At 45.0% G+C, this 26,650-nt stretch overlaps 1 protein-coding gene across 1 annotated transcript in view; it reads left to right on the plus strand.

Annotated features, from left to right (window-relative positions):
* The window catches only part of RRP12 (ribosomal RNA processing 12 homolog), a 438,408-nt gene that overhangs the window by 123,417 nt on the left and 288,341 nt on the right, over nt 1-26,650 (plus strand). The window contains exons 14-15 of the mRNA XM_086922631.1: nt 6,169-6,311; nt 9,754-9,875. Of these exons, the coding sequence (XP_086778757.1) occupies nt 6,169-6,311; nt 9,754-9,875 (265 nt within the window). The remainder of the gene's footprint in view (nt 1-6,168; nt 6,312-9,753; nt 9,876-26,650) is intronic.

Genomic DNA, 26,650 nt, shown 5'->3' on the forward strand with positions numbered 1-26,650 from the left:
CATCTTGTACATAGCCGCTCGACCTAGAAGTGTAAGTGAAAGCTGTCTCCAGCGGTCCATATCTGCAGTGGAGTTCAGTATAATCCGCTCCAAGTTTTTTTGGAACGATAGTGTCTTATCAAGGGCGATGTATATCCCGAGATACTGGAAACCCTCCACCGTTGTTAGTAGTTGCCCAGGCAGTGTCACCCAGCGACTTCGTCCACCGGGGTCATACAAGATCGATTTGTGCCAGTTTATTGTGTATCCCACGTTCCTACCATATTGCTCTAATTCCAGGAACAACTCCGGGACAGTAGTCTCCGGGTTTGTAATATACAAGAGTATATCATCCGCGTAGAGGGATATCTTCTCTTGTGCGGGGTCTGTGTCAGCTCTTCTAAAACCGGAGATGCCTACATTTTGTCGGATCCTAGCTGCCAATATCTCAATGGTAAGTGCAAAGAGGAGGGGGGATAAAGGACATCCCTGGCGGGTTCCTCTCTGGATCTGGAATTCACGAGACAACCTCCCTTTCACCCTCACTCTGGCTCTTGGTTTAGTGTAGAGGAGCTGGACCCACTTCTGGAACTTAGGGCCGAAGCCGAACTTTTGCAAAACACCCTCCAAAAACGGCCAATGAACCGCATCGAAGGCTTTCTCCGCGTCAAGGGAGAGAAACCAATGTGGTTCTTCCCTTCCCCGCACCTCCTGCAGCCAACCGTAGTCTAAGGTTCAGTCTGGTGGCTCTGTCTGGCAGAAAGCCCGTCTGATCCAGATGTATAAGGTCTGGGATCACCGACCTCCGTCGGAGCGCCAAGATAGTCGCCAGGAGTTTCACCTCGGTGTTCAGGAGGGAGATGGGGCGATAGGACGCACAATCCTCTCGCGGTTTTCCCTCTTTATGTATCGGGATAATTGTCGCCAGGGAGAGGTCTGGAGGGAGTCTCCCCTCTTTGTAGGCCCCCACGAAGAGACCCTTCAGATGGCGAAGCAAAAGGTCTGCCGTATGTTTAAAAAACTCAGCCGGGAAGCAGTTTGGTCCCAGAGTTTTACCCGGTCGCAATCTGGCTAGTGCTCCAGATATGTCATCCACTGTAATGTCAGCCTCCAGCGTCTGAAGGGCCTCAGGAGACAACAGGGGCAGGTCCGTCTGCTCCATGTATTGTAGAGCTTCCTCGCAAGTCCCCAGGTCTCTGGCTGTGTAGAAAAGTTCATAGTGTGTTGCAAATGCCTCAGCAATTTGTGCATCAGAACTAACAAGCATCCCATCTGCATCTCTAATGTGGTCCACCCACCTAGCTGCTTGCTCCTTTTAACTTAGCCACGCTAGTAGTTTGCCTGACTTGTCCCCCACGTCATAAAGGCGATGGAGAGTGGCTAGGGATTGAGTTTTAGCCTCATAGTCACCAGTTCTCCATAATGTTTCTGATTATCAATCAGTCTTCTAAGAGTTTCATCATTTCTCGAACTCTGGTATTCTCTCTCGAGGCCCAGGATAGTCTGTTCCAGTACAGTCACCTCTGATTGGAGTTTTCTCCTTTCCTCCACCAGTCTACTCTCTATCCTATCCCGCATTACCGGCTTCAAGGCTTCCCAGAAGGTTACCCCCGAATCGACTGTTCCCTCATTTTCAGCAACATAGACCTGTAAATCTGCTCTCAAGCCTCTCAGGATAGTTGCGTTTTGAAGATCCCAAGCTGCAAGGCGCCAGGAGGCCCCCACCTTACCCCGAGTCCGTCCCATTCTAACTAACAGTGGGGAGTGGTCAGAGATTACCCTCGCATTATGGTCCGCGGTGTCGTCTACTGTCAAGTATTGTCTAGACATGAATATATAGTCCAACCTCGAGAATACCTTCTGTGCGCCCGAATAGTAGGAGTAGACCGTCTGGTTGGGGTGCAACCATCTCCAGACATCCGTGAGTCCTATATTAGCAATCAGTTGGGAGAGTGGGGTCCGGTTCCCTCCCCTAGACGCCATTATTGACCGGTCCTGCCCTATGTCCCTATGTCCATTACGTCGTTGAAGTCTCCTCCTAAGATTTGAATGGTGTCGGCCGTATCTAGAAGTATGTTAGCTAGAGTCTTGAGCGTGTTTGCCTGTAACTTAGGTGGTGCATATACTGAGATGATCGTGTATGTGTGTCTATTCCATGTCCCCTGGGCCCCAACATAGGTCCCCAGAGGGTCTATCCAGGTGCGTGTAGTACAAAAGGGGGTGGTTTTCTTTATAATGATAGCTACCCCTCTCAAATCAGTCGTAGCCCGCATGAGCCAGAACTTTGTGGCGACCCCTGGCTATGAAGGCACAGTTCCTTTGAGATGGGTTTCCTGGAGTAGAGTTATATCCGGGTCTAGTCTTTTAAGGTAGGAGTTCACCAGTCCTCTTTTAATCTTATTGCCCAGCCCGTTCACGTTCCAAGTCGGAACACTAACTCCCCTGTGGTCTGTAGGTAACGCAGCTGCATCGCTCGCCATTCAAGGTGCAAATAGATCAGTGTGGTAGGTCTCTGGCGTAGACGTGTAGTGTGGAGCACTGAGGCACATGACTGCATTTTTCTGACTGTCTCCTCCTCCCCAACTGAACTTTGTAGAAACCCCCAACCCCTCCCTCCCCCTCCCCACCTTTCCCCCCCGTCCATCCCATCAGTGTAACAAGTAACCAACTGGACTTTCAGGCGGTAAAGGTCTGTCGCCCTCCCAATAAAGAACCCCAATTAAGCTATCCTTAAGGCTCTATCTGAACAGCCCACAGAGTTCTCCGTATCTCGATTATCAAGCTAGTGATAGCACAGAGCTCCCCGTACAGTGTAAACAGATAGAGGAACCAATAAGGAACCAATAAGCAAACAAAAGTGGGACGTGTCAAAGGAAAGGGGGTATGTGCTTGTAACTTGCGTGCCCCCATAGCGATGAGCTGCTGGTCCGGATGTCAGTTCCATTCTTCATCAGGAATGCGAATCTTGTGTCTCAATGTCCGGATCTTCTGGTGTGCCGGACGCTCCCTGCTCTCGAATTGCTGTGACTAGAGGATGCAAGGATTGTTCTGTCAGTTCTTCTCCATCTGACGTACGGCCACCCATGTCGTCTTCCGCCTCCGAGCCAGTAGGTTCACCAGGCAACTGAACCTGGACACCGGTGCCGCTGCTTTCTCTGCTGGTGTTGTCCGCTTCTGTCCCCCACGTCCCGACCTGGAGGGGTCCAGATACGGAGTTGAATGCGAGTGTCTTCTGGTCCGCGGGGCCTGGGACCTTTGGGCTTTAGGAGGGCTCCTCCTGAAGTTGGCGGGCGCCATTTCGGAGCATATTCTGCGTCCTTCCTCCTCGGCCTCCCGCAACAGCGGGTGCTCCTCTAACCATTGCCAAACCTCCTCCGGTCGGTTGAAAAAGTTTGACTTGCTTTTGAAGATTACTTTCAATTTTGCCGGGAAAAGCAGCATGTATGATATGTGTAGATCTCGCAATTTTGCTTTCACTGAGTCATAGGAGCGTCTTTGTTTCTGTACCTCTTGGCTGTAGTCCGGGAAGATCATGATGTTCGCGTTGTCCAGTCGAGTTTCACCCTTTTTTCTGGCTTTTCTTAGTATGAGGTCTCTGTCTGCAAAATTAAGAAAGCATGAGATGATCGGTCGCGGCCGCCCTCCCTCCGGCGGCTTCACCAGCAGAGCCCTGTGTGCCCTTTCGATGACGAAACAGTTCGAAAATATGGCCTTCGGGAAAGTTGTCGTTAGCCAGGAGTGTAGGTAGGCCGCCACATTCGTCCCCTCGATGCCCTCTCTAAAACCTACGAAGCACAGGTTGTTGCGTCTCGCCCTGTTTTCAGCATCGTCCACCCTCCACAGCAGTTGCATGTGTGATGCTTGGAGTTCCGCCATGTCTTTTTGGAGGGTGGTGAGGGAATCCTCTGCTTCACCAATACGGGTCTTTGCCGTCATCACCCTCTCCTTTAGATTCCGAAAGTCCTGGCGCAGCAATAGGACCTCTGAGCCCACCTCGCCTATTTTGACTTCTAATGCTGCTCTAGAGTCCTGTATGTCCGCCCTAGAGGCTTGAATCGCTTCCAGCAGCATGGCGGTGTCAGTGCGCGAGCCGGGCGCCGTCGGGATTGCTTCCTTCTGTGTACGGCCCATGGCGTAGTTATTAATGGTTTCCTGCCTTGCAGTTTTTGCCACCGGATCTCTTTTCCCCATCTCGCCTCCCAACACTGGTCAGTGGTACGTTCAAATGTTCTCATCTATTTTAGCTCAGAGGGCCTCCGCGGAGATGGCGGGGACTCGAGGTTGTGCCTCACCTCCCCTACCCTAGGGATAAAGTTGGCAGAGGTGAGCACACCTCACTTCCTCACTTGTTTTTCCCACCGGTTCTCCCGCCCAAAGTAGGGGTAAAACCAGTGGGGAACAGTTGCTGAAAGTAGCAAATGGTCTGGAGAGGCTCACAAAGGCGGCATGATTTGAAGCGTCTCCTTTGTGAACCCTGCCCATCGTGGGGGAGGAGGCTTGGCACCTCGTCTCAGGATGTGCATAGTTTCAGGCCCTCGAGAGCAGCAAGCAGGTGTCCAGAAAAATGTCAGGTGGTGGCAGCCTAATCAGCCACTCAGTCAGGTCACTAGGAGTTGGTCGAGTTTCTGTTGTGCATTTGCATCAGTGCGTGTGTGTGTTTGATACCTAACTTCCTAGTCTTCGTTGTAGCCATTATAGTGCTGTGTAGTTCGTAAGCACCAGCACCATATACTCTTAATGGCAGCACTGCACTTACAGGGCCCATGAATGGACCTGGGTGCAGTACGGGGACAGGGCTCATGCACCTGTACCCTCACCACTGGCATGGGGCACCCAGCTAGAGGGGTGACTGATGTATGCCAGGGCAGTGGATTGTGGGCATGGCACACAGGGATGTGGGCCATGTCGACTCTCGACTTTGTTCTGCACCAAGACACGCAGCCTGCAAAGGCAATGTGTGTGTCTGGGTACAGGGCCTTTAAGGGTGGCACAATAAGTGCTGCAGCCCTTAAAGCCTTCTCTGGTCACAGAGCTCTGGGTACCTATGGTACCATTTGCCAGGGGCTGACATGTGGCCATAGATGCCAATTGGGTTTAGGCTTCAATGCAGTGTTAGGGAAGGAACATAGGCCCTGGGTACCTGATTAGCAGGAGCCCAGGGCACACTCAGTCAAAGAACATCAGCAATTCAGCAAAAAGTGGGGGCATACCATGCAAGAAAGAGGGCACTTTCACACACCATTTTCTAAGGAACTTATAGCGTGTGTTAAAGATATTGCCAAATAGGGGAACAATTGTACATTTTTAGGGAAATGTATCTAGCACTGGAGACCTGGACAGCAGGAACCCAGTGCACTTCTGTCAAAGTTGTATCAAATACCATGCAAAAGATGGGTGATCATGTCAAAAAGGGGCACTTTCGTACAACTACATGTCCACAGTTTCATGATGATTACAGGCACAGAAATATAAATAGACTAGAATGACTCAGAAGATTCCTAGAGATGTGCAGGCCCAAGTACAAGCACTTCTTCTCCACATATCCAGTCCCTAGGAATGGTTCTCCTAAGCATTGTCAACAGTGATATGGCAGGTAATCAGGAACCTCGTTTCTATTAGTCCAAGGCAACACCCTGCTCTGCATGAAGGGAAAAAGAATACTGCTATAGTCTATCCATGTGCTGTGCAGCTATAGATTTGTGCAGGTTTCGTAGACCTGCCTCAAGAGTTTTATAGCTTCCACATATAAATTCAGGTGAACCATCCTTCCACAGGAGAGACTGGTTGAAAACGTTTATACAAGTACACAAGCATGCATGAACATATACTACACTGCAGGTATAATGCAATCTGAAGATGATTTGCGTTAATCTTTTGAAGGTTTTATCATATAAACTTTCATCTTTGCCTATTTTGATAGATTTACCACAAAAATAGTTACAATATCTGAGCAAAACCACTAGATGGCAGAATTATGCCTTACAAAGGATATAAGCTGAAAAAGTGCTGTTGCAGGTAAGCAACATTTTTCTTTACCCTTTTGGTAGTTTTGAATGTCAACTTCAACTTGTTCCCAATTTATTTAGTTATTTTCCTGATTCCTCGTGAAGAAATTGATCATATCTAAACAATGCTTTATACAACTTCAGGAAGGCTTAACTTACTGATCTGCTCGATTCTTCTTTTTAGTGCTTGCAGACTTTAGCAGACCTGCGAAATTCTACGCATTTCCCCTACACTGGTGAGCTGGACCAGGCTGTGGGTGCAGCTGTGGAAAGCATGGGCCCTGAGGTTGTATTACAGGCTATTCCTCTGGAAATTGATGGCAATGAGTGAGTTTCTTTCTTCTTTCAAGTAACTCCTGGTGTTGCAATTCTCCTAATTGTTTCTACTTTGAGATCTTTCATTTAGATGGATGGAGACCACCCTTTAATTAACTCCTCACTCTGTTAAAATAAACACATTTTAAGTTCCTTGCATTATTTTATAATCTTTAAAATTTATCATTTTTGATCCTGTGGAACTTTTTCCTCCAATTCACTGTACATTTGCTCTCCTTCCTTTGGGCCATTGAACTCTATAGGAAATTGTTAATTTTTATGTTAAAATGGTACTTGTAGAGTGCACAGCTACTCAGGAAGAGTATCCTGGCGCTAAGGGAACCTTATGGCTAGACTGTTGCTGTCACTTAGAGAGTTGTTGTTGAAAGGTTGTTGATGGAAAAGCCATGTTTTCAGTTGCTTCCTGAAGGTCAGTAAATCAGGCACCTGACTGAGTGGCAATGGCAGAAGGTTCCAAACATGGGCAGCCTGCACTTGGAAAGAGCAGCCACCAGTCAGAATGCGGAGAAATTTGTGAACGACCACCTGCTGTCGAGAGGATGACCTCAGGGTTCTGCCGGGGATGTAGTGTAGATCTCTTTCTAATATAGTGAGCTCCCGAGCCATGTAAAGCCTTAAAAGCCAAAACTAAGATTTTGAAGCGGATTCTATTTCGGACATGCAGACAGTCCAAGGCCTTCAGGTGAGGAGAAATCTGCGCTCTGGGTCCAAGCATGAGAACCGTCCTGGCGGCTACAATCTGGACCACCTGAAGTCTATTTAATAAATACTCTGGGAGGCCTAGGTAGAGGATATTGGCATAGTCCAACCTGGAAACAATAAGGGCTTGGACCATATTCTTTCTATGAGTGAGAGGTAGCAGGGGGAGCAATTTCCTAAGCATTCGCAGAAGGCCAAAACAGGATGCTGCGACTGCCTGGATTTGAACTTTCATGGATAGGGTGTCATCCAACTTAACCCCCAAATTCTTGACTGTGTTTACCGAGGTTTGGGGGGGGGGGTGACATGTCTGAAGGCCACCATTGTTTCCACTCGTCCCGAGATGGAGAGCCAAAGAAGATTATCTCTGATTTCTCTGGGTTACATTTTAATTGATTCTCTCTAAAACAGGAAAAAACTCCAGTCATGCATTTATTTATCTTCTCTCCTACAAAGTCCTCGCCCTGCTCACATGTGAGCAAAAGGTGAGTATCATCAGCATAGGAAATTGTCGCATCACATGCTTCAACCAAGGGAGCAAGGGGGCATTTATAGATTAAAAAGTGTCCGGCTCAAGATGGATCCCTGAGGGACTCCCACTTTCATAGGGCGGATGGGAGCGGTGAAAGGAGGGGACCAGACCTCTTGGTATCTGTCCTTCAGAAAGGAGGAGAACCACTTGAACACCGTGCCTCCCAGGCCACACTCCTGTAGTCTATGCAGGAGTTGGTCATGGGGCACGGTGTCGAAATCTGTGGAGAGGTCCAATAGGATCAACACTGGTTTACCTCCTTTATCTAGTTTCTCTTTTATTGCATGTGGTGGGGCGTTGAGGGATGAAAAATGACCAATGAATAAGTAAACAATTGGGCCGAATTTTTTATCTTGTTACATGATTGAGTGAGCAGATGGATGGACCTGTGATCCAAATTGAACCCTTGTCAATTGGTGGCACTAACTCTATGCATGTTCTGTAGTATGGTGTGCCTTGCTGGCCTTATCCAAGCAACGCTGATGATACTTCGTAGTTTATGGGCGTCATTGATGACTGGTTGGATTGGCTGGTTTAAGATGGAGACTCCTCCATGAATATCATCAAGTCTTCATGGTGCAGCCATTCTTGAATGGTTCACAGGATGGGACATTATTGGGATAGGTAGACTTTGGTTTGTGCTCAGTCATATCCATTGTACTTTACAGAGTAACAAACTGAATATGAGCTACAGCCCGGTGAAGTTTACGGGTACTCCGATTATGGCAAATACTTGGCTTCTCCCAAGATATAGAGGACCTTCCAGAGTTAATTTGTGTGAAATTAAAATTAACACTGGTAAAAATGCTAGAGATTATTATCCTGACAGTTTCATTATTCCAAGAATAAGCTGGATGGTAGATTACGGCAATGAACGGATGAAGACTGACAGGGAAAAAGAAATTGGTGCAGTGAGAGGTGGTTGTCTGTGCAAGGCACTGGCTGATGCCATTCATTTACCTTCACAAAACATATCACATCAAAGGGAAAATCAAGCCTCTGACTGGTTAGCGTGCCTGGTTGAGAATCTTTTTAAGCATTGTGTTGCATCATCCAGGCTTTTAGGACAGAGGTTGTTAATGATTTATTTGCATCAGTTGACTGGAGGTTGTCACGGAAATTTGTAATACTTCGACAAGTAGAATCCTTGAATACTTACTGGGCAAGAAGACCCACATTAATAAGGGCCTCCTCATTGTAAAACAGAAATATGCTGGGGGTATGCAATGACTTTGTGATGTTTGTAGGTACAGGTTAGTTGAAATCCCCATGTATTGAGCCAAAGGTTGCCTACAGACCCCCCCTGAGTAGCACTCCATAATATTGTAGCATCCTAATGGGTTCCTAGAGATATATTGGCAGAGCAGTCCATTGTCAGAGGCTCCTACTGAATGTATATGTGCCCTAGATAATTCTGTCATTTTAAGCTTGTGTATGGTAGGAATTAAAACAAATTCTTGCATGCAATATTTCTTGTGATAAAAATATGTAATTTCAACTATGTTAAAGTTAAGTTAAAAAAAAAATATTTGATAAACTTAGACGATTATGGATGGAGATCGAACAATCTTATGAGAGCAATTGCCAAGAGAAATAATCTCCCACTCTGAGTGGACGGAGTATTTTTTTTGCGTCAAGGCTTTAATCATAACCTTGATAAAATGGCAGTTCAGCTGTTTTGTTGGCAGATAATTCTTCAAACGTTATATTTTCAGAATCTTTTTCAAGACATTACTTGACATGTGTTCCTAGTATTGGGAGGTTGAAACAGTGGGTGCTGGAAGCAAAGCCACTAGTCATTTGATGAAAATTACACAAATTTAGACTTGGATGTTGACTATATTTGTGCTTTTTGCTAGGCCATGGTCAACGTTTCCTATTTCTAGTTTTGAAGTGAAAGTCCGGGTTCATAGTCTGGTCCTTAGCAGCTTGATGTGCACACAGGTGCATGTTTTGTCTTGTTCTGCAGCACAATAATAAACATCTTGAAGGAAAATTGTATTGGCCTTACCAGTGATTGTATTTCTAGTTTGATTATAGGTTTGCTTGATTATGACTAGGGATACATTTATCTTATGGTGTTATAAGGAAAGGGATTTATAAATGATACAATCTACTGTGTAGTCATTTGATTTGATCTAGGTTGTGTTGGTGTTTTCTGATAATACTCTCTTTATTTCTTCTTCTCGTTATCTTAATTAGGGAGAACTGCAATTTTCCTCGTAGCTGGCTAATTCCAGTGATCCGGGACCATGTCAAGAACACAGAGCTCAAGTTCTTTGCTTCATATTTCTTGCCACTGGCTGCAAGATTGAAGAACAGAGGTAAAAATCATCAATTGCCAACACTGGACATTTGTGATTTGGAATGTCAGGTTTGCCAGGTCTGTCTTTCTTCATTTTATATATCCAAATCACTCATTAACTTAAAACATTCCTGTTTTTCTGAGCTTTTGCCTTATTGCAATTGCTTGGTAGCGTGTTAATTTTTTATAATTTTTCTTTCTCTTCACCTGGATAAAAAGCGTATCAGCCAAACGAAAATGGTTTCGAGATATTGCAACACCAGCAATTGGATGTCGTGTTGATGCTATCAAACAGTGATGTTGCAAAGTCAGTTTAAGTCTCTTAAATGAGACACAATTAACCTACGAGGTTTATCAAAAAAGAAATGGACACTTATTACAAATCTCAACTTTAGGATATATTTATGGTATTCTCAAAAACACAATGTTTTGGTGGAATAAGCGGTATATATCTTTCCTCCGCCCCTACATTGTAGTTGTGGCAGTTATCATTGAATACCATAAGACGTGCTGGGTGCCTGCCTCATCCAGAGGCTCCTCTGGTTTTGATTTGCAGTGTCCAGAGATCAGTTTGAGTGTGGGTAACAAATGTGGAGACCCAAAACAAGGAATGAAAAAATTAAAAATTAGGTCAACACCCTGATTTTTATTAGAGGTGCAGAACCAATGATTTAAAAAATTGAGGTACTTTCTTAAGACCGTGTAACTGGGTCTCAAAGTATAACATTAAGGATGTGTCGACATGTTTCAGCCCCCTATGGCTCAACGGAGTCTACAGGGCTTTCGTCAGGACTAAACAGACAAACAAACATAAAATGGTTACTCACAATATTAGTGCAGTATGCTTAGAGGGCTAACTGGAAATAATTTTCAGTGGCCATTTTGACTCTTTTTAAATCTAAGAGACAAGTAAAGAACAATGCATTAAGTCTCATCCCATCATAACCATTTGAGTTTAATTTTATTTTAAAATATCAAAAGGCACCAAAGTACGTATTAATCTCTGATTAGAGTATTAAAAGTAATTCTATTATGCAATGTTTAGGAAGGAACAATGTATGGCAATTCTGAACTAAGATGTAGAGAACAATAGGAACTGGTTAAGCATCAGGCAATTTATTAACAAAGGGGAGTATATGGGGGGAGCTTAAATGGCAATACCCCAATCCGTAAGAAGATAGCTTCAACAAGAAGCATTAGTTGGCCCTTAGTATGTGGACACTAGCCATACAAATTGGCACTGAGATGGTAAAGCCGGGAAGTTCAAAAATGTCCCTCGAGAAAAAGGTACACTCTGCACTAGTAGGGCATCATGACTCAATAACCTGGGTGATCTCATAGTTTTAAGAACAATACGAGCAGTGTGGCGACAGAGTGCAGAAGTTAATATGGATTCACTTAAGGTTTTAAGAGATACGAGCGTTACGCTAGGAAAAGGCTCAACAGGGAAGTGCGCGGGCGCTCTTACCTTGCATGTAGATAAGAGGAGGCTCCGTCAGGGGTACAGGCTATATTATCGCCTCAGAGCTGTGGGAGGTAACGAGGATACCGATTAACTACAAGTCACCTTACCGCAGTTGGATTTGGAGAGAAGAGGAAAGCGTACGTCTGCCGCCATTACCCGCGTTGGGGAAAGCTTCCGCCTCTTGTGCTGACTCTGCCCCTGGACGTGGGGTCAGAGTTAGTGAGGCGTTTTTGTAGCGTATCACAGGATAGTGAAGCGCAAAAAAACACTGTGCGCTCTAATAAGTGAAAACAAACAAATGCTCCAATGTTTAAATAAAAGGTGATAGTAATTAGTAATGAAGTTGATATTGCGCAAATTAGAAAATAGCTGAATATAAGGAGCTAATGCGCTGATCATTTCACTTGTGAAACTTTATCGATAATAGTTAAACTGCGTTGGATGGTGTTTTACACGTGTGGTTTTCAAACAGGTAGGATGATAAGCCTGATTAGCTGTCAGTGTTACATAATTCATTTTTTTATTCACATGTAAGAATAGGTGGCAGTACCTAAGAATGAGGAAGTGTCCCATCTCAAGATGTGCCCTTACATAGGGTGGAAAAGGGAGTGCACCATACTAATGTGAATAGCTGGACTTCTGAGTCTGGAAATGAAATTACAGGTTCACTTAGGAGACTGGGTTTTAAATGGCGAAATGGTGCCAAGGTATATTGTCATTAAGACCCCAGACATGAGTGTTGAGACGGTTTACCCACCGTTGTTCCTTTTCATACAGTTTTCTCTCAGCATTGTTAGTTTTATCTGTGAGCATTTCGATCACAGTCCAGCGTAAGTCATCGCACGTGTGTCCTGCTTCAATGAAATGTGCACAGAGTTTCGTGGTAGATTTTTTAAGCCTGATGTTGCTTCTGTGCTCGCCGATACGAGTTTTAATTTTTCGGCATGTCATCCCAATGTAGGTTTTGTTGCACGGACAGTTTGCCATATAAATTACGTGTGTTGAATTGCAGTTCGTATGTTGGCGCTGAGTCCATGTGAAATTTTCTGAAAGTTGTAGTTGTTTAGAATGAGTGGTATATTTACAAGCTGCACAGTTTCCACATGGGTAGTGGCCTGTGACTGGAGTCATCGTGATGTCCCTTGTAGGTTTCTCTTGTGGTTTTTTCCTTGGTCGTGTATGGACCAAAGTATCCCGCAGATTTTTAGTTCTTTTATTTGCAAATCGCGGCTTAGGCCAGTTGAATTTGCCAGTCATCAGGATTTTCCAGTTTTTATTTACCAATTTCTGCATTTCATAGGTAGCTGGGCCAAAGGTTGTTACACATGTAACTAGATCTGTCGGGGGCTCCTTGGGATGGATCTGTAATAGACATGCTCTAGGTTGGTTGTTGGCACGTTTCATGCATTTCTTGATAGTGGTCTGGGTGTAATCACGTGCTTTCAGTTTTTGGCTGAGTTCCAGAGCTTGCTCTTGGTAATCCTCTTTTTTCGTACAGTTTCGTTTGATTCTTAAGAATTGACTGTATGGTAAGTTGTCTTTTAGGGGTTTTGGATGAAAACTCTTGTATGATAGTAGGCTGTTTTTCACAGTGGGTTTTGTGTATGTTTTAGTTTGAAGGGTATGGTTCTCCACAAAAATCGTTAAATCTAAAAAGTCAATGGTGGAGTCATTAGCTGTGTAAGTGAATTTCAGCCATGGATCACGCTCATTGAGCCATTCGATGAAGAGTTTGAGATCATTTTTGATATCCCATATGAGAAAAATATCGTCTATGTATCTCTTCCAGTATAATATACTGGAAGAGTATGGGTTGGAATTGTGAAGTATTTGTTGATTCTCCAACTGACTAACATATAATCCCGCCACCGAAGGGGCAAATGCACTGCCCATGGAAGTGCCATGGTTCTGTAAGAAAAGAGTTCCATCGTATTCAAAGAAGTTTTCCTTGAGCGCTAATTGGCAACATTGTAAGATGAAGTGTCTTGGGGTTTGGAAATTCCAATTCTCTTACATGTGAATAAAAAAATGAATTATGTAACACTGACAGCTAATCAGGCTTATCATCCTACCTGTTTGAAAACCACACGTGTAAAACACCATCCAACGCAGTTTAACTATTATCGATAAAGTTTCACAAGTGAAATGATCAGCGCATTAGCTCCTTATATTCAGCTATTTTCTAATTTGCGCAATATCAACTTCATTACTAATTACTATCACCTTTTATTTAAACATTGGAGCATTTGTTTGTTTTCACTTATTAGAGCGCACAGTGTTTTTTCGCGCTTCACTATCCTGTGATACGCTACAAAAACGCCTCACTAACTCTGACCCCACGTCCAGGGGCAGAGTCAGCACAAGAGGCGGAAGCTTTCCCCAACGCGGGTAATGGCGGCAGACGTACGCTTTCCTCTTCTCTCCAAATCCAACTGCGGTAAGGTGACTTGTAGTTAATCGGTATCCTCGTTACCTCCCACAGCTCTGAGGCGATAATATAGCCTGTACCCCTGATGGAGCCTCCTCTTATCTACATGCAAGGTAAGAGCGCCCGCGCACTTCCCTGTTGAGCCTTTTCCTAGCGTAACGCTCGTATCTCTTAAAACCTTAAGTGAATCCATATTAACTTCTGCACTCTGTCGCCACACTGCTCGTATTGTTCCTAAAACTATGAGATCACCCAGGTTATTGAGTCATGATGCCCTACTAGTGCAGAGTGTACCTTTTTCTCGAGGGACATTTTTGAACTTCCCGGCTTTACCATCTCAGTGCCAATTTGTATGGCTAGTGTCCACATACTAAGGGCCAACTAATGCTTCTTGTTGAAGCTATCTTCTTACGCATTGGGGTATTGCCATTTAAGCTCCCCCCATATACTCCCCTTTGTTAATAAATTGCCTGATGCTTAACCAGTTCCTATTGTTCTCTACATCTTAGTTCAGAATTGCCATAAATTGTTCCTTCCTAAACATTGCATAATAGAATTACTTTTAATACTCTAATCAGAGATTAATACGTACTTTGGTGCCTTTTGATATTTTAAAATAAAATTAAACTCAAATGGTTATGATGGGATGAGACTTAATGCATTGTTCTTTACTTGTCTCTTAGATTTAAAAAGAGTCGAAATGGCCACTGAAAATTATTTCCAGTTAGCCCTCTAAGCATACTGCACTAATAGTGTGAGTAACCATTTTATGTTTGTTTGTCTGTTTAGTCCTGACGAAAGCCCCGTAGACTCCGTTGAGCCATAGGGGGCTGAAACATGTCGACACATCCTTAATGTTATACTTTGAGACCCAGTTACACGGTCTTAAGAAAGTACCTCAATTTTTTAAATCATTGGTTCTGCACCTCTAATAAAAATCAGGGTGTTGACCTAATTTTTAATTTTTTCATTCCTTGTTTTGGGTCTCCACATTTGTTACCCACACTCAAACTGATCTCTGGACACTGCAAATCAAAACCAGAGGAGCCTCTGGATGAGGCAGGCACCCAGCACGTCTTATGGTATTCAATGATAACTGCCACAACTACAATGTAGGGGCGGAGGAAAGATATATACCGCTTATTCCACCAAAACATTGTGTTTTTGAGAATACCATAAATATATCCTAAAGTTGAGATTTGTAACAAGTGTCCATTTCTTTTTTGATAAACCTCGTACTTACCCAGGGGAAGCAAGTGGACACTTATTCCTCCTCCCTACCTTGATTTTGTACAATTAACCTACATCAGTCAGTATTGCTGCTACCCTTTCTGCTTTCCTGAATGTTTTTCCTGTACATGCTGCTCCACCAACCTGCTATTGTGCCCTGCTCCGTGTCTGTCCTGTACCACATGATGTCCTTTTCCTGTCTTTGTTCCTGCAGTGCCCCAGCCAAACTTGTCATTTGCTATCTCACTCCCTATGTTGGAACAGCTTTTTTTGTCCCACACAATCTTGTTGCTCGTGAGGGAGAGTAGGCCTTTAGTGTCTCCACACGAGGTATTGTGTGCAACAATCTAAACAACCACCTTTCAGCTCCCACCTGTAAATGCAAAGGCTGCCAGCTTCTCCCAACCCACTTCATATCCTGCCTGCACTTGTTTTAACATGGGGAAGGATTGGGAGGTGAGCTCTGTAAGAGAAAGAGTATTGGGAGCTTTTACCTTATTTCACTACACACCTTTTCCCTTCCACAAATCAAAGAGCAGGTTTAGTAGCGGCAACTGAAAGTTGGAGATCTAAGAGCAATCGATCCTTCCTCAGTCAAATCTGTTTTAGAATCCCCTCTCCCTACTCAAGTACATATGAGGCAAAAAGAAGACAGTTCAATGGTAGAGGGGCTTAATTTACAATTGTTAGAAACACTAACAACACAGGCCTGAAATGGAGATCTCTGTAAAAGATCGAGACATAGATGGATAGGAGATAAGTTTAAAGAGAAACTGAGATACAGCAGTCGGAGAGCCTGATTGGTGACAAAGCACAGAGCAATACTCGCATGGAAAATACATCTTTATTTGCTGTGCATGTTAGCGCTCCCAAAAACCCTTACTACTCGCACAGCCTCCCTGAAACACACTCTGCAGAAAAGTAAAGGCCAACGTTATGTCAGATATCAATACTATGTGTGGCAATTTATTTATGTAAAGTAGCTAACCTGTAGATGACCCCACCACGCAGAGTATCTCTTTCATGCACACAGCAATATTTCTGAGTGCAAACATAGCCCAAAAGAATGATTTCATGGAATATACACATTTCTGTAAATGCAGGTTCCTACAGGTAATCCATACCAAGAAATGGAGTACCAAGAAATGTATAAGTAGTTTGTATCCTTGCAGTTATGTATACATATTGGCACACCTTTATATTTCTGCACACCAATGTGTGGGCATATATATACATAAGGTCAGTATTCTAGAGACCACCTGCATGAAAGTCCCCACACCGAAAGTATTGGTACTTCTGGTCTCCATTTTAATCGACACTTGTCCAGACTCCAGTATGTTAAAGCAATAATACAGAGGCATATTGTGCACCATAAATTATTTTCCAATAGCAGAATTGTTGACCCATGCACAGGTTATACTTTGCCAGGCACAGCCCACTATGTGCCACCGCAGGCATTCAGTCCTTCGTGTATTGTCCTGCTTTGAATTATTTATGCCCAGTTCTGAAATCTTCCTTTTCCATAAGATGTTTTGTTTTAAGTAATACGTCTGATTAGCTACACACACAGGTGGTGTTTTGAGTTTTTTTGGTCCAGGATTTTCATGTATTCTCTTATTTGATCAATAACCATCTGTCTATTTTTTGCTTTACTGACCTTTGGATCGGAGTTCTCCATTGAGACTTTGATTGAGTTAGCACCTAAGACTTTCAAGCCTTTTTTTACCAGGTCCCTAGTTGGTCCTAGATTCAGGTCCCTTAATTGATTGTTTACCAAGCCTCACCTGAGGCCCCCTCTTGTCTCTTAGTAGGGTGTGCCCAGAGTCCCTTCAGATGACTTATCATAATGATTCTCCAGGGTTACCTTCATAGGGCATTTAAATAATCTTTCACTTTTTTATAAACCCGAGGCTAGTTTTGACCACGGTGCCCTCATGAGGTTTGCTCTCACCGTTAAGTAGACCCATCCTGCTGTACTCTGTGCTCCATACCAAACTAGGTTAAGGTTCACCTGGCTAATTTACTCCAACCTTTACCAGGCCCTCTCCACATTGTATTAGAACCCATCTCAGGAGGAACTTCAGGGTCTTTTCCAGGTGTCCAACATGCATTGAGCCAGCAGTTGTTCATAGGCCCCTCAAGGATCGTAGATATGTTATTTCTGAGTAACTTTTCATGGTTCATCAACCAGGTAGCCCCTTTGTTCTTGCTCTTAGACGCTGCCATTTTCCTCTTTAACCAAGACATTTCAGCCTTCCCTTTGGGGCAGAGTTCTTCAAACTGGGGGATGCATAAATGCCTCTGCAAATGCATGTTAATGTAAATGGCCTGGAAGTGAGGCAGTGTTTATCTGCCGCATTTTCAGGCTGTCTTCATTTACTCAGAGCCCTTGAAGTGAGCCCTCGTATCGAAGTGCCATGGGGGCGAGGGGCAGTGAGTGTGCTGGCAGGGTCAAAGAGAATGCTAATAAAAAAGTCTAAGTTTTTGTGGTTTCACAGTCATGCAAGTATGTATAAAATAATGCACTATCAGCTTAATTGAAAAATAAATGCATGTTAAACTAAACTGTGATAATGTACTCTTTTATATTATGAAACCTCAGTTAGTAACAACAATCACTGCGATGTCTGTGTGTTAAAGCTCATTGACGAATAATTTAACCGTAGTCTGTGCAGAGGAATAGTGACCTTTGCATTTATAGTCAGGGCCACTGGAATTATGCAATTTTGTTGTTGCCACCTTTTTCGCATAGTTATGGATTTCCTGCATTTGCCACATAATCCACCATTTGCTGCATAATTTGCAGATTTTAACAAAAAAAATGTTTCTAGCTCAAACTGTTCACAAGTTACTAAAAATGCAGCAACACATGTTGCCCCACAGTCGAAGGCCCTTTGTAAAGGTTGACTGGTCGGTCACCTTTCTGCTGCTTAGTGCTATATTCGGGTATTAAACTGGTACTTATGAGGGGCAATATATGCCACAACAGTGTTAACGTAAAAAAAATCAAAATAATGTAGTAATCACGGAATGTGCAGTATTATGCATCATAATTCCCCTTAGCTTGCTACAAAATTTAGTCAACCTGCCTCATAATTTGGCCTTCTCCTGCCAAATAATTCCAATGGCCCTGTTTATAGTGCTATGAGGTCCCAGCCTGTGGCAGAAAGCACAGTGAATATGTAAGTCAGTGTAGGAAAGTGGGTTTTGGTTGTAGTAACCCCCCCCACTTTTTGCCAGACTACTGATGCACTTTTCCTTGGTGTGCCCTGGGTTCCTGCCAATCAGGTTCCCAGGGCCTGTGTTCTTCCCCCAAAACTATCCCAATTGGCACCTCTGGCCACAAGTCAGTCCCTGGTAAATGGTACCACAAGTACCCAGGGCACTGTGACAAGGGACGACCTCTAAGGGCTGCAGCACTTATTGTGCCACCCTTAGAGGCCCTGTACCCTGACACTCACACACTGCCTTGGCAGGCTGCGTGTCTTGGTGCAAAACAAAGTGAAGAGTCGACATGGCACACATCCCTGTGTGCCATGCTCACAAAACGTTGCCATGGCATACATCAGTCACCCCTCTAGCTGGGTGCCCTATGCCAGTGGTGAAGGTACAGGTGCATGAGCCCTATACCCAGGTCCATTCCTGGGCGCTGTAAGTTCAGTGCTGTCATTAAGAGTATATGGTGCTGAGAGTTTGTCATTATGAACTCCACAGCACCATAATGGCTGCACTGAAGACTGGGAAGTTTGGTGTCAAACTTCTCAGCACGTTAAAGCCACACTGATGCCAGTGTGGGATTTATTGTAAAATGCACGACAGAGGGCATCTTGGAGATGCCCCCTGAAACTCGACCAACTCCTAGTGACCTGACTGAGTGGCTGCCGAGACTGCCAACCCAGACATTTTTCTGGACCCCTGGGTCGAGAGCTTGCCGCTCTTGAGGGCCTGAAACAATGCACATCCTGGGACAAGGTACCAAGCCTCCTCCGCCAGGATTGGCAGGGTTCACGAAGGAGAAGCTTTAAACGCATGCCGCCTTTGTGAGCCTCTCCAGACCACTTGCTGTACTCCGCAACTGGTGAGGAAGAGAGGTGTACCTACCTCTGCCAACTCAACCCCTAGTGTGGGGGAGGCGAGGTGAAGCACAACATCGAATCCCCGCCATATTGTGGATGGGGGGACCCAGCTAACCAGGAACAGGCTCCTGCCCCTTCCCACTGGAGAGTGGCAGAATAGGAGGTGTACCCACCCCAGGGAAGGGAACCATTGGTCCCTACCCTTTACCTACCTGTAACGCCCCTAAAGTTTGTATTTAGGGGCGCTCTGAACGTTCCTTCCTCAGATCCAGCAACCACAAGAAAAGAAGGACGAGAAGCCGTGCAGAGCTAACAAGAGGATGACACCCACTGACTTGACCCCAGCCCTGTTTCCCCGCGAACCTGCTCCTACGAAATCCCGGCGTGTCCAGCGGCCAGCAACCTCACATACCCCAGAGGACCTGCCTGCATTCACTTCCCAAGCTGTTTTTCCCGTGAACACCGATCGTGTTTGAACTGCAGCTTCTGATGCCAACCAGGAACTGCGGATCCAGCACACTCTGCACCCGCCGAGCCCGGCCCATCTTTGAGTGAATAAACACCACGAGGAGAGCCCCCCGGCGATCCCGACCCGAGATCCGGCGACCCCTGACCTTCCTCCAGACCACACCTGTGGCCTCAATCCAGAGAGCCCCCCCCCCTACCGCGACCAGAGCGAGGAGGAAAATCCGACGTCCAAAGGCACCGCTGCACCCGACGCCCCACAGCCTTGTGTGCCCAACCCAGAGGTGCCTAACCATCCCTCTACATCCCAACTTACGAAGTGGTGGTCATTCCTGGAAGATCCTCATCCCGAGCCTGCAGTGTTTTTGTCCCGGAGAAATCCCATTGGAATCAACAGGACTCCCAACCTCAAAACTGCACCCTGCACCCGGCTGCCGTAGCTCCGCTGAGGGTGCCCTTTTGGTGCTAACTTAGTCTCCAATGTGCCCTGAGCTTAACCCTAGGAGCTTTGCTCCCACAACCCTGTGGACTGCTTGCCAGCCGCCACTAACTGGAGTCCCCCTATCCCCCATTGGATAACGTTGGGCCTCAACACTCTGCACCCAGCTGCCCGAGTGCCGCTGAAGGTGCAACAACAGTGCTAACTGACCCTGGGAGACCCTGAGTCTAACCCCAGAACCCTAACTCAAAAGACAGATTACTTACCTTGAAACCGATAACTCATTTTTCCTCATAGGATAACATTGACACTTTTTCTCCCAAAAAGTTTCTAAGTGTCGACTTTTTAAAACTGCAAATATTTCTTAAAAATCAGCCGAATAACCAAAACACATTTTCTCAACTGTTTTCAGGGAATGTCCCAGTGCTGAATCCAGGATCCAGCACTGAGTAAGAAAAGTAACAATAGCCTAACTTACCTGCTAAGTGAATTTCCTCCCACCGGATAACATTGGTGATTCTATGTGAAAAAGTTTCTAAGTGTTAACTTTTGAAATACAATAATAATCCTTAATCCAGTGGCACAGTGAGCAAGGGACCCACATCTGGGCATACCCATCCAATTTAGGGCGAAAAGAACGAAGGATTCAAGCTAGCCTGGCTGAAAAGGGCAACACCCTGAACATGGTCCCAGGATGCTTGTTTCCAGCCCAGGGAGGACCTGGCCTGGCAGTGTAGTCTGGCCTGTTCCCATGGGGCACAGGGGCAAGACTGATTTGCATATGGCTGGGTCGAAACTGGGGATGCGTAGTGGGCAAAAGAACAATGGATTTAACCCAGATCTTTTGACTGGGGTAGAATGTTTGCTTTGTCAGCATTCGGTCCATCATTTGTTTGCTGTAACACTTTTCGCCCTAAGTGGGATGTGTATGTCCATACGCTGCAGGTGTACTTTGGGTGCTAACTTGGATCCCCATTGCCCTGAGTCTAACTACCTTGTGGCCTGCTTGTGAGCAGCCACCAACCGGAGGCCCCCTATCCCCCGTTGGATAACATAGGGCCTCAACACTCTGCACCCGGCCGCCCTAGTGCTGCTGAGGGTGTTCTAAGAGTTCATCTTCGACCGTGGAGGGAAAGCTGGTTCCAAACCCAGAATATGAACTCCCACAACAAAGTACTTACCTGTTAATCGATAACTTAATTTCTCTCCATAGGAGTACGTTGAGTGTTTTTCCTTGAAAAATGTTTTAAGTGTGGAGTTGATTTGTATGAAAAACTGAAACAGTACAAAAACTGATTTACTTACCTTTACTCTAGGAAATGTCCAAGTGTGATATCTAGGCATATCACACTGAGTAGAAAAAGTAAATTAAAAAGTAATCTAAAAGGTAACATACAACGTCATCTGAAAAGTAATTCCAACCTGTATTTCAATCAACTGTATTTGAACCTGCATTCATGCGTAAAACATTGCATACGTTTTTGCAAATGATTATTTCACTTACAGGCACCAGAATTGGCTTGGTTCTAGAAATAATATTTTTGATACAAACAAATTAGTTTGAATTCAGTTTTTGAGTGTGTGACATCATTTGCTGATTAAGTGTGTACAACAAATGCTTAATACTACCTTCTGATAAAGCCTTACTGCTCGCCCACACTGCCACAAATGGAGAGGAAGGTGCTATCTACTTTTACCTCTGCCTTATGGCTAGAGTGGTCGGGCTCGGAGCTTGGGAACCGGGTTCGAGTCTCTTTAACAGCGCTCAACATCCTGTGATTCTGGGCAAATCACTTAACCTCTCCATACCTAACAAAAATTAATGTGTCTGTAACAAAACTGGTGCTCATGTAAAGAGCTCTGATCCCCGATATCTCCGGGTCTAGTTTGCGCTATATAAAAATCTTTAAACAAAAAAAAGGGCAGTGGCATCTCTCAGGTCTGAGGAAAGCCAAGGTCACATTTCAATGGTGGAAGGGTCTTTTAAGACCCTGTCCTTGGACTAAATCAATTCCCAATCTGCTGGAGGTGGAGTGAACACCATCCTCCAGGGCAGGCTTTGTTTCTGATCTAAGAGAGAACGGGCTCTCATCTGCAGGGGGGGCTGAAATATGTCTGCAGTGGCAGGCTGGATGAGACCAGTCAGCCAGCACACTAGATGGTGGTAAGTTTTTCAGGGAGCACTTCGCAGGTGCCCTGTGGGTACATGTCATAATAAATCTTTAACTGGCAACCGTACAGTTTATTAAGATGAGTTGCCTGATACCAAACACCATAGGTTTCAGTAAAGCAATCCTGTAGCTGGGGAACTCGTATTAAACAGTTCAAATTATATATATTCAAGATGGCTTCCCTGTACAATCTAGTAATTAAACTAGAGATTACAGTGCCATAACTGGTCATTCAGATATACCCTCACATGTAATATAATGCATGGCTTAGGGCTGCAAGGCCTGCTGTAGAGGTGACTTACATAGATTACATGCAGTAACTTTGCCAGGGCACACAGTGAGTATGCCATGTCATGTTTTCGCACATGGTTCGCACCATGACATGCAGTCTGCAATGGCAGGCAGCCTGCAATTTATATGGGGGCCTCCCGGGTGGCATAATACATGCTGCAGTTTTTGTGGCCCCTCTTTGATACCCATGCCCTTGGTACCAGAAGGTACCTCTTACTAAGGACTTACAGAAGTGCCAAAGTGTGAGCCAGTGGTGTTGCAATTAGGCCACTTTACCTTGTTTTAGAGAAAGAGCACCGGCACTGGGGCCTGGTTAGCAAGGACCCAGTGCATCAGTGATCAGTCGAAAAACGTCAGCACCAGTGGCAAAAAGTTGAGGAGACCATGACAAAAAGGGCACTTTTCCACAGTTAGGGGCCATAAATCTCCACTTACAGTACATGTTCGCCCCTAGATTGGACCCTCATTGGGCCCTGTAGGCCGAAACTGCACTTTAATACAGATTTAGCCTATAATGTGTAATACACCTCTTACTAAGCTAAACTCAGGCTGCTTTGGTTTTGTTCACTGCTACTGCAGAGCCTGTTTAGTAGTAGCAGATTCGAGGCTCTACTTACAGTACTTTTTTTAGCTTTGCTTCTGACCCTGTCAAGATACTTTAACTGATGTATTGGTTCTTTTTCGCATTTGCTAAATTGGCCTGAATGTGATTGCCTTCTAGGAGGCCTTTCCTTTTGTAGACACAGGAATGTTACAAGTTATTACGCCCTATATAGCTGTGAGTCCTTGGACACAAGACCTTTCCCAGCAAAGCTTTTCCAGTTGACACACACTTCTACCTTCACAACAGCCCCTCATGATACAAAATAGACTCATTTGCCACTAGTGCAGTATGCATGTAGGAAGCTGTCTCTTTATATGTGGTATATCAAGAATTTGATGTACTGTTTAAATAGTCCAGCGGTTCCCTTATTAGTGGACAGGGGCTTCCTATGCAATTTCAAAGTGCTGTATTGGGAGGTAGAGTGGTCAGTAGCATTAGGCTTAACACAGAGGAGTGCACAACTTTTGAAAATGCACACAATGATTAATAAATTACAACACTACTCAAGATGGGGATACCCACTAATTTATAAAAAAAAGTAAGTATATTTATGTATGTTTAAGCATCAGAGAAACATTGTTCTGGTAAGTACGTTTTCAAATCTAAATTCTTTTCACTTTAAAAAGTCGACACAGTGCAGTGTCTGAGTTCTGCAATGTTATCCTATAGAAGGAAGAAAAAGTTCTGCAAACAGGTACAGTACATCTACTTGCAGGACAAATCTCCAGGAGTTAAGGTCAGTGGTGGGCAAGGTAGCACTAACAGTGCACCACCATCGCACAAGGGCGGCCTAATGCAGGGTGCAAATCAGTTTCAGGAGCCTCATGTGTATCAATGGGGATTGGTCACTGTAAATGGAGTTCAGCAGGCTCTGGCTAGAAAGCCAGTAGGGCTAAACCAGCAAGTGGGCTCAGATCTTACGATTCTCACGGGGGGAGTGGCACCTTTGGTTCTCTTCTCCAAGGCGCAGGGGGGACTGGTGCATGGATGTCATTAGGCGTGGGTTTTTCCCTACCGGACCAGTGTAGTTGAGGGGGACTGTGTGCATGGGCTGCAGGGGACGTCGAGGATTCCAGGAGGGGTGAAACTACAATAGACTTGAGCTCTGGAGGGCTGATAACCTTGTTGACACCGGTGGTCCACTTCAACTCGGACTGGAGGTGACCGGTGCAGTTGTGGCTTCAGGTTTTGGCGGTTTTCCGGAGGCCTCAGAGTCTTTTCTAGGGAGGTTCTGCAAGATGCAGGGAACCGTTCCGCTGGTCTTTGGTAGGTCTTGGTCTTTATTGAAGGTAGTCAGTCCTCCCTGGTTTTGGGAGGCCCACAGCTGCAGGACTAGTTGTCTTTGGTGCAGATTCGAAAGAGAACGGCAGATAGGACAGCAGGGTTGGGGTCAAGTCGGGTGCTCTCTTCAGTTTTGTGCTTTTGTGGCTCTTCGTGCCATTCTTCTTCGTAGGTCGTCAGGATCTGCTTCCCTGGTGCCAGGGATTTCCCTAAATACTGAATTTAGGGGCATTAGGGGAGTGTAGGGTAGTAGCCAATGGGCTACTGACCCTTTGGGTTCCTACACCCCCTATATGACCACTGTGGAAGTGGGCATAACCCTGTCCCTGAATTCCTAAGTATGCAATCACAAAGATGGCCACTTCTGAAAAAGTGTCCACCTTACAGGAGGGCACTTTAGGGGTGGTACCAGCCTGGAGGTGGCACGCTTACCTGACTATCTGATTTTCAACCCTGTGCCAAGGGGCCTCTGGACAGTTGGGGTGGTTTACTCTCCTTTGAGGGGAGCCAGATTTGCATTCCATTCTCCTTTGAAGCTCTCTGTCCAAAGAAGGCTGATCAGCAGGTCATCCTGTTGAAGGGGCTGTTACAGCCTCTTCCCAGACAGGCTTTTGTTCTGGGCCTTCTTAGAGCAAAGACTCTTACCCTAGGAGTTCAGAACAGCATCTCAAGTGTCAGGCTGGTAAAAACCAGTCAGTAAGGACATCAGAGGCTGCTATGTTTTCTGAGGTGCCCTCTGTGTGCATATATTGGTAAATCCAAAAATGGCATCAGTGAGGATGTACCAATACGAGATGTTTGATACCAAACGTCCCTATTTTCAGTGAAGCAGTCATATAGCTTGGGAACTCGTTTTCATCCATGTCCAGCACATGTTTTAAAATGGCTCCCCTGTCCACTTACACTGGCAGTAATAGGACTGACTAGCACAGGGGCATATTTGCTTATGCAGGTAAGCTCTCACATGCAATATTCAGCACCCTGCCTTAGGACTATTAGGCCTGATGTACCGTAGGGATGATTTACAAATATGACATGCCGTGGTAGGCGATATGTTGTGATTTCACTTTTGTCTGCACCAAGACAAGCCGAATGCAATGGCAGTCTTGCATGTGCTTTGTGAGGGGTTCCTTAGGGTGGCACAATTCGTGCTGAAGCCCTGCCCTCTTTAGCACCTTAGGCCCTAGTTCCCAGGGTACCATTTACTGGGGACTTACAGAGGGTGCTAAAGGTTTTGCTAATGGGGGAAAGCATTGTACAGTTTTTAGGGAAAGAACACTGGTACTGGAGACCTGCCTAGCAGGAACCCAGTACACTTCAGTTAAAGTTGCATTAATTACCAGGCGAAAGTGTAATTAAATGACACATTGGCTTTCTTTCTATACAACATTTTTTATACTGATTTGCCATTACTACTAGAAATCACTTAATCTCTTCTGAACAGAACTGCACTCCGTGGTTTAATGTTTTCTGCCTATTATGGCATGAAGATTTTTAAACTATACAGAATTCTATACACATGGTTACTAAAATATTAATCCATTTGCTAAAGAAGTTTGCTACCATAATTTACACTGATCACCCACCTAGATTTCCTGACATCCTGATAAAATTTAAAACTATATGCTCTCAAATTCGGACACTGTTATAGATTGTACCATTGGCAGCCTTGTTTGGCATATCTTATCGCTGCCCGAGTCCTCAATACAGTCCTTAACAACAGCCTCCACATTATTATTCATGGAACCAGTAACGCTTACTCCAGCACTCTTTCTACGAGTTTGTCAACTCCTCCAAAGTATGCTATCATGTTCTACACTCTCAATCCATTCCTCTTAATCACTGAAATAGGGTAACTCTGGTCAAATGGAGAGCAAACCACCCTATGAAAACCACAGGTCAAAAGGAGCCTCTGCTCAGGAATTGAAGCAGACTCCATATGCACTTGCAACCCACCTGGGGCAGAAACCGTGCAAGATAGGCAACATTCTTCTTTACATTCAGGAACACAGTGCTTCCACTGACTTAATTTTCTGACTAATCAACCCCCTGGCCTCCTCTTCCCATCACCGCTTCACCACACCACCCGGTGAACGGCTGGTAGTCAATCTTGTAATAGGAAGCACATAAGTTGTGCTAGTTTATACTAAAGAGCCATGCACATTGCTTTAGTCAATGTCCCAAAAGTACTTCCAGTGCACATGTGTGATCGTTGTGTGTACTCAGTCAGAGGTCAAAAAGCTATAGCTTGCTATGATAAGTTCAAACCTGGGGTTCATGCTGTCCATTGCCTTTCAAAGAACCTTTCTCAGTTCCAACACAATGCAAAACCTAAAAATAAACC

Source organism: Lissotriton vulgaris, chromosome 5 (genome assembly GCF_964263255.1).
Source record: "Lissotriton vulgaris chromosome 5, aLisVul1.2, whole genome shotgun sequence".
NCBI classification, from domain to species: Eukaryota; Metazoa; Chordata; class Amphibia; order Caudata; family Salamandridae; genus Lissotriton; species Lissotriton vulgaris.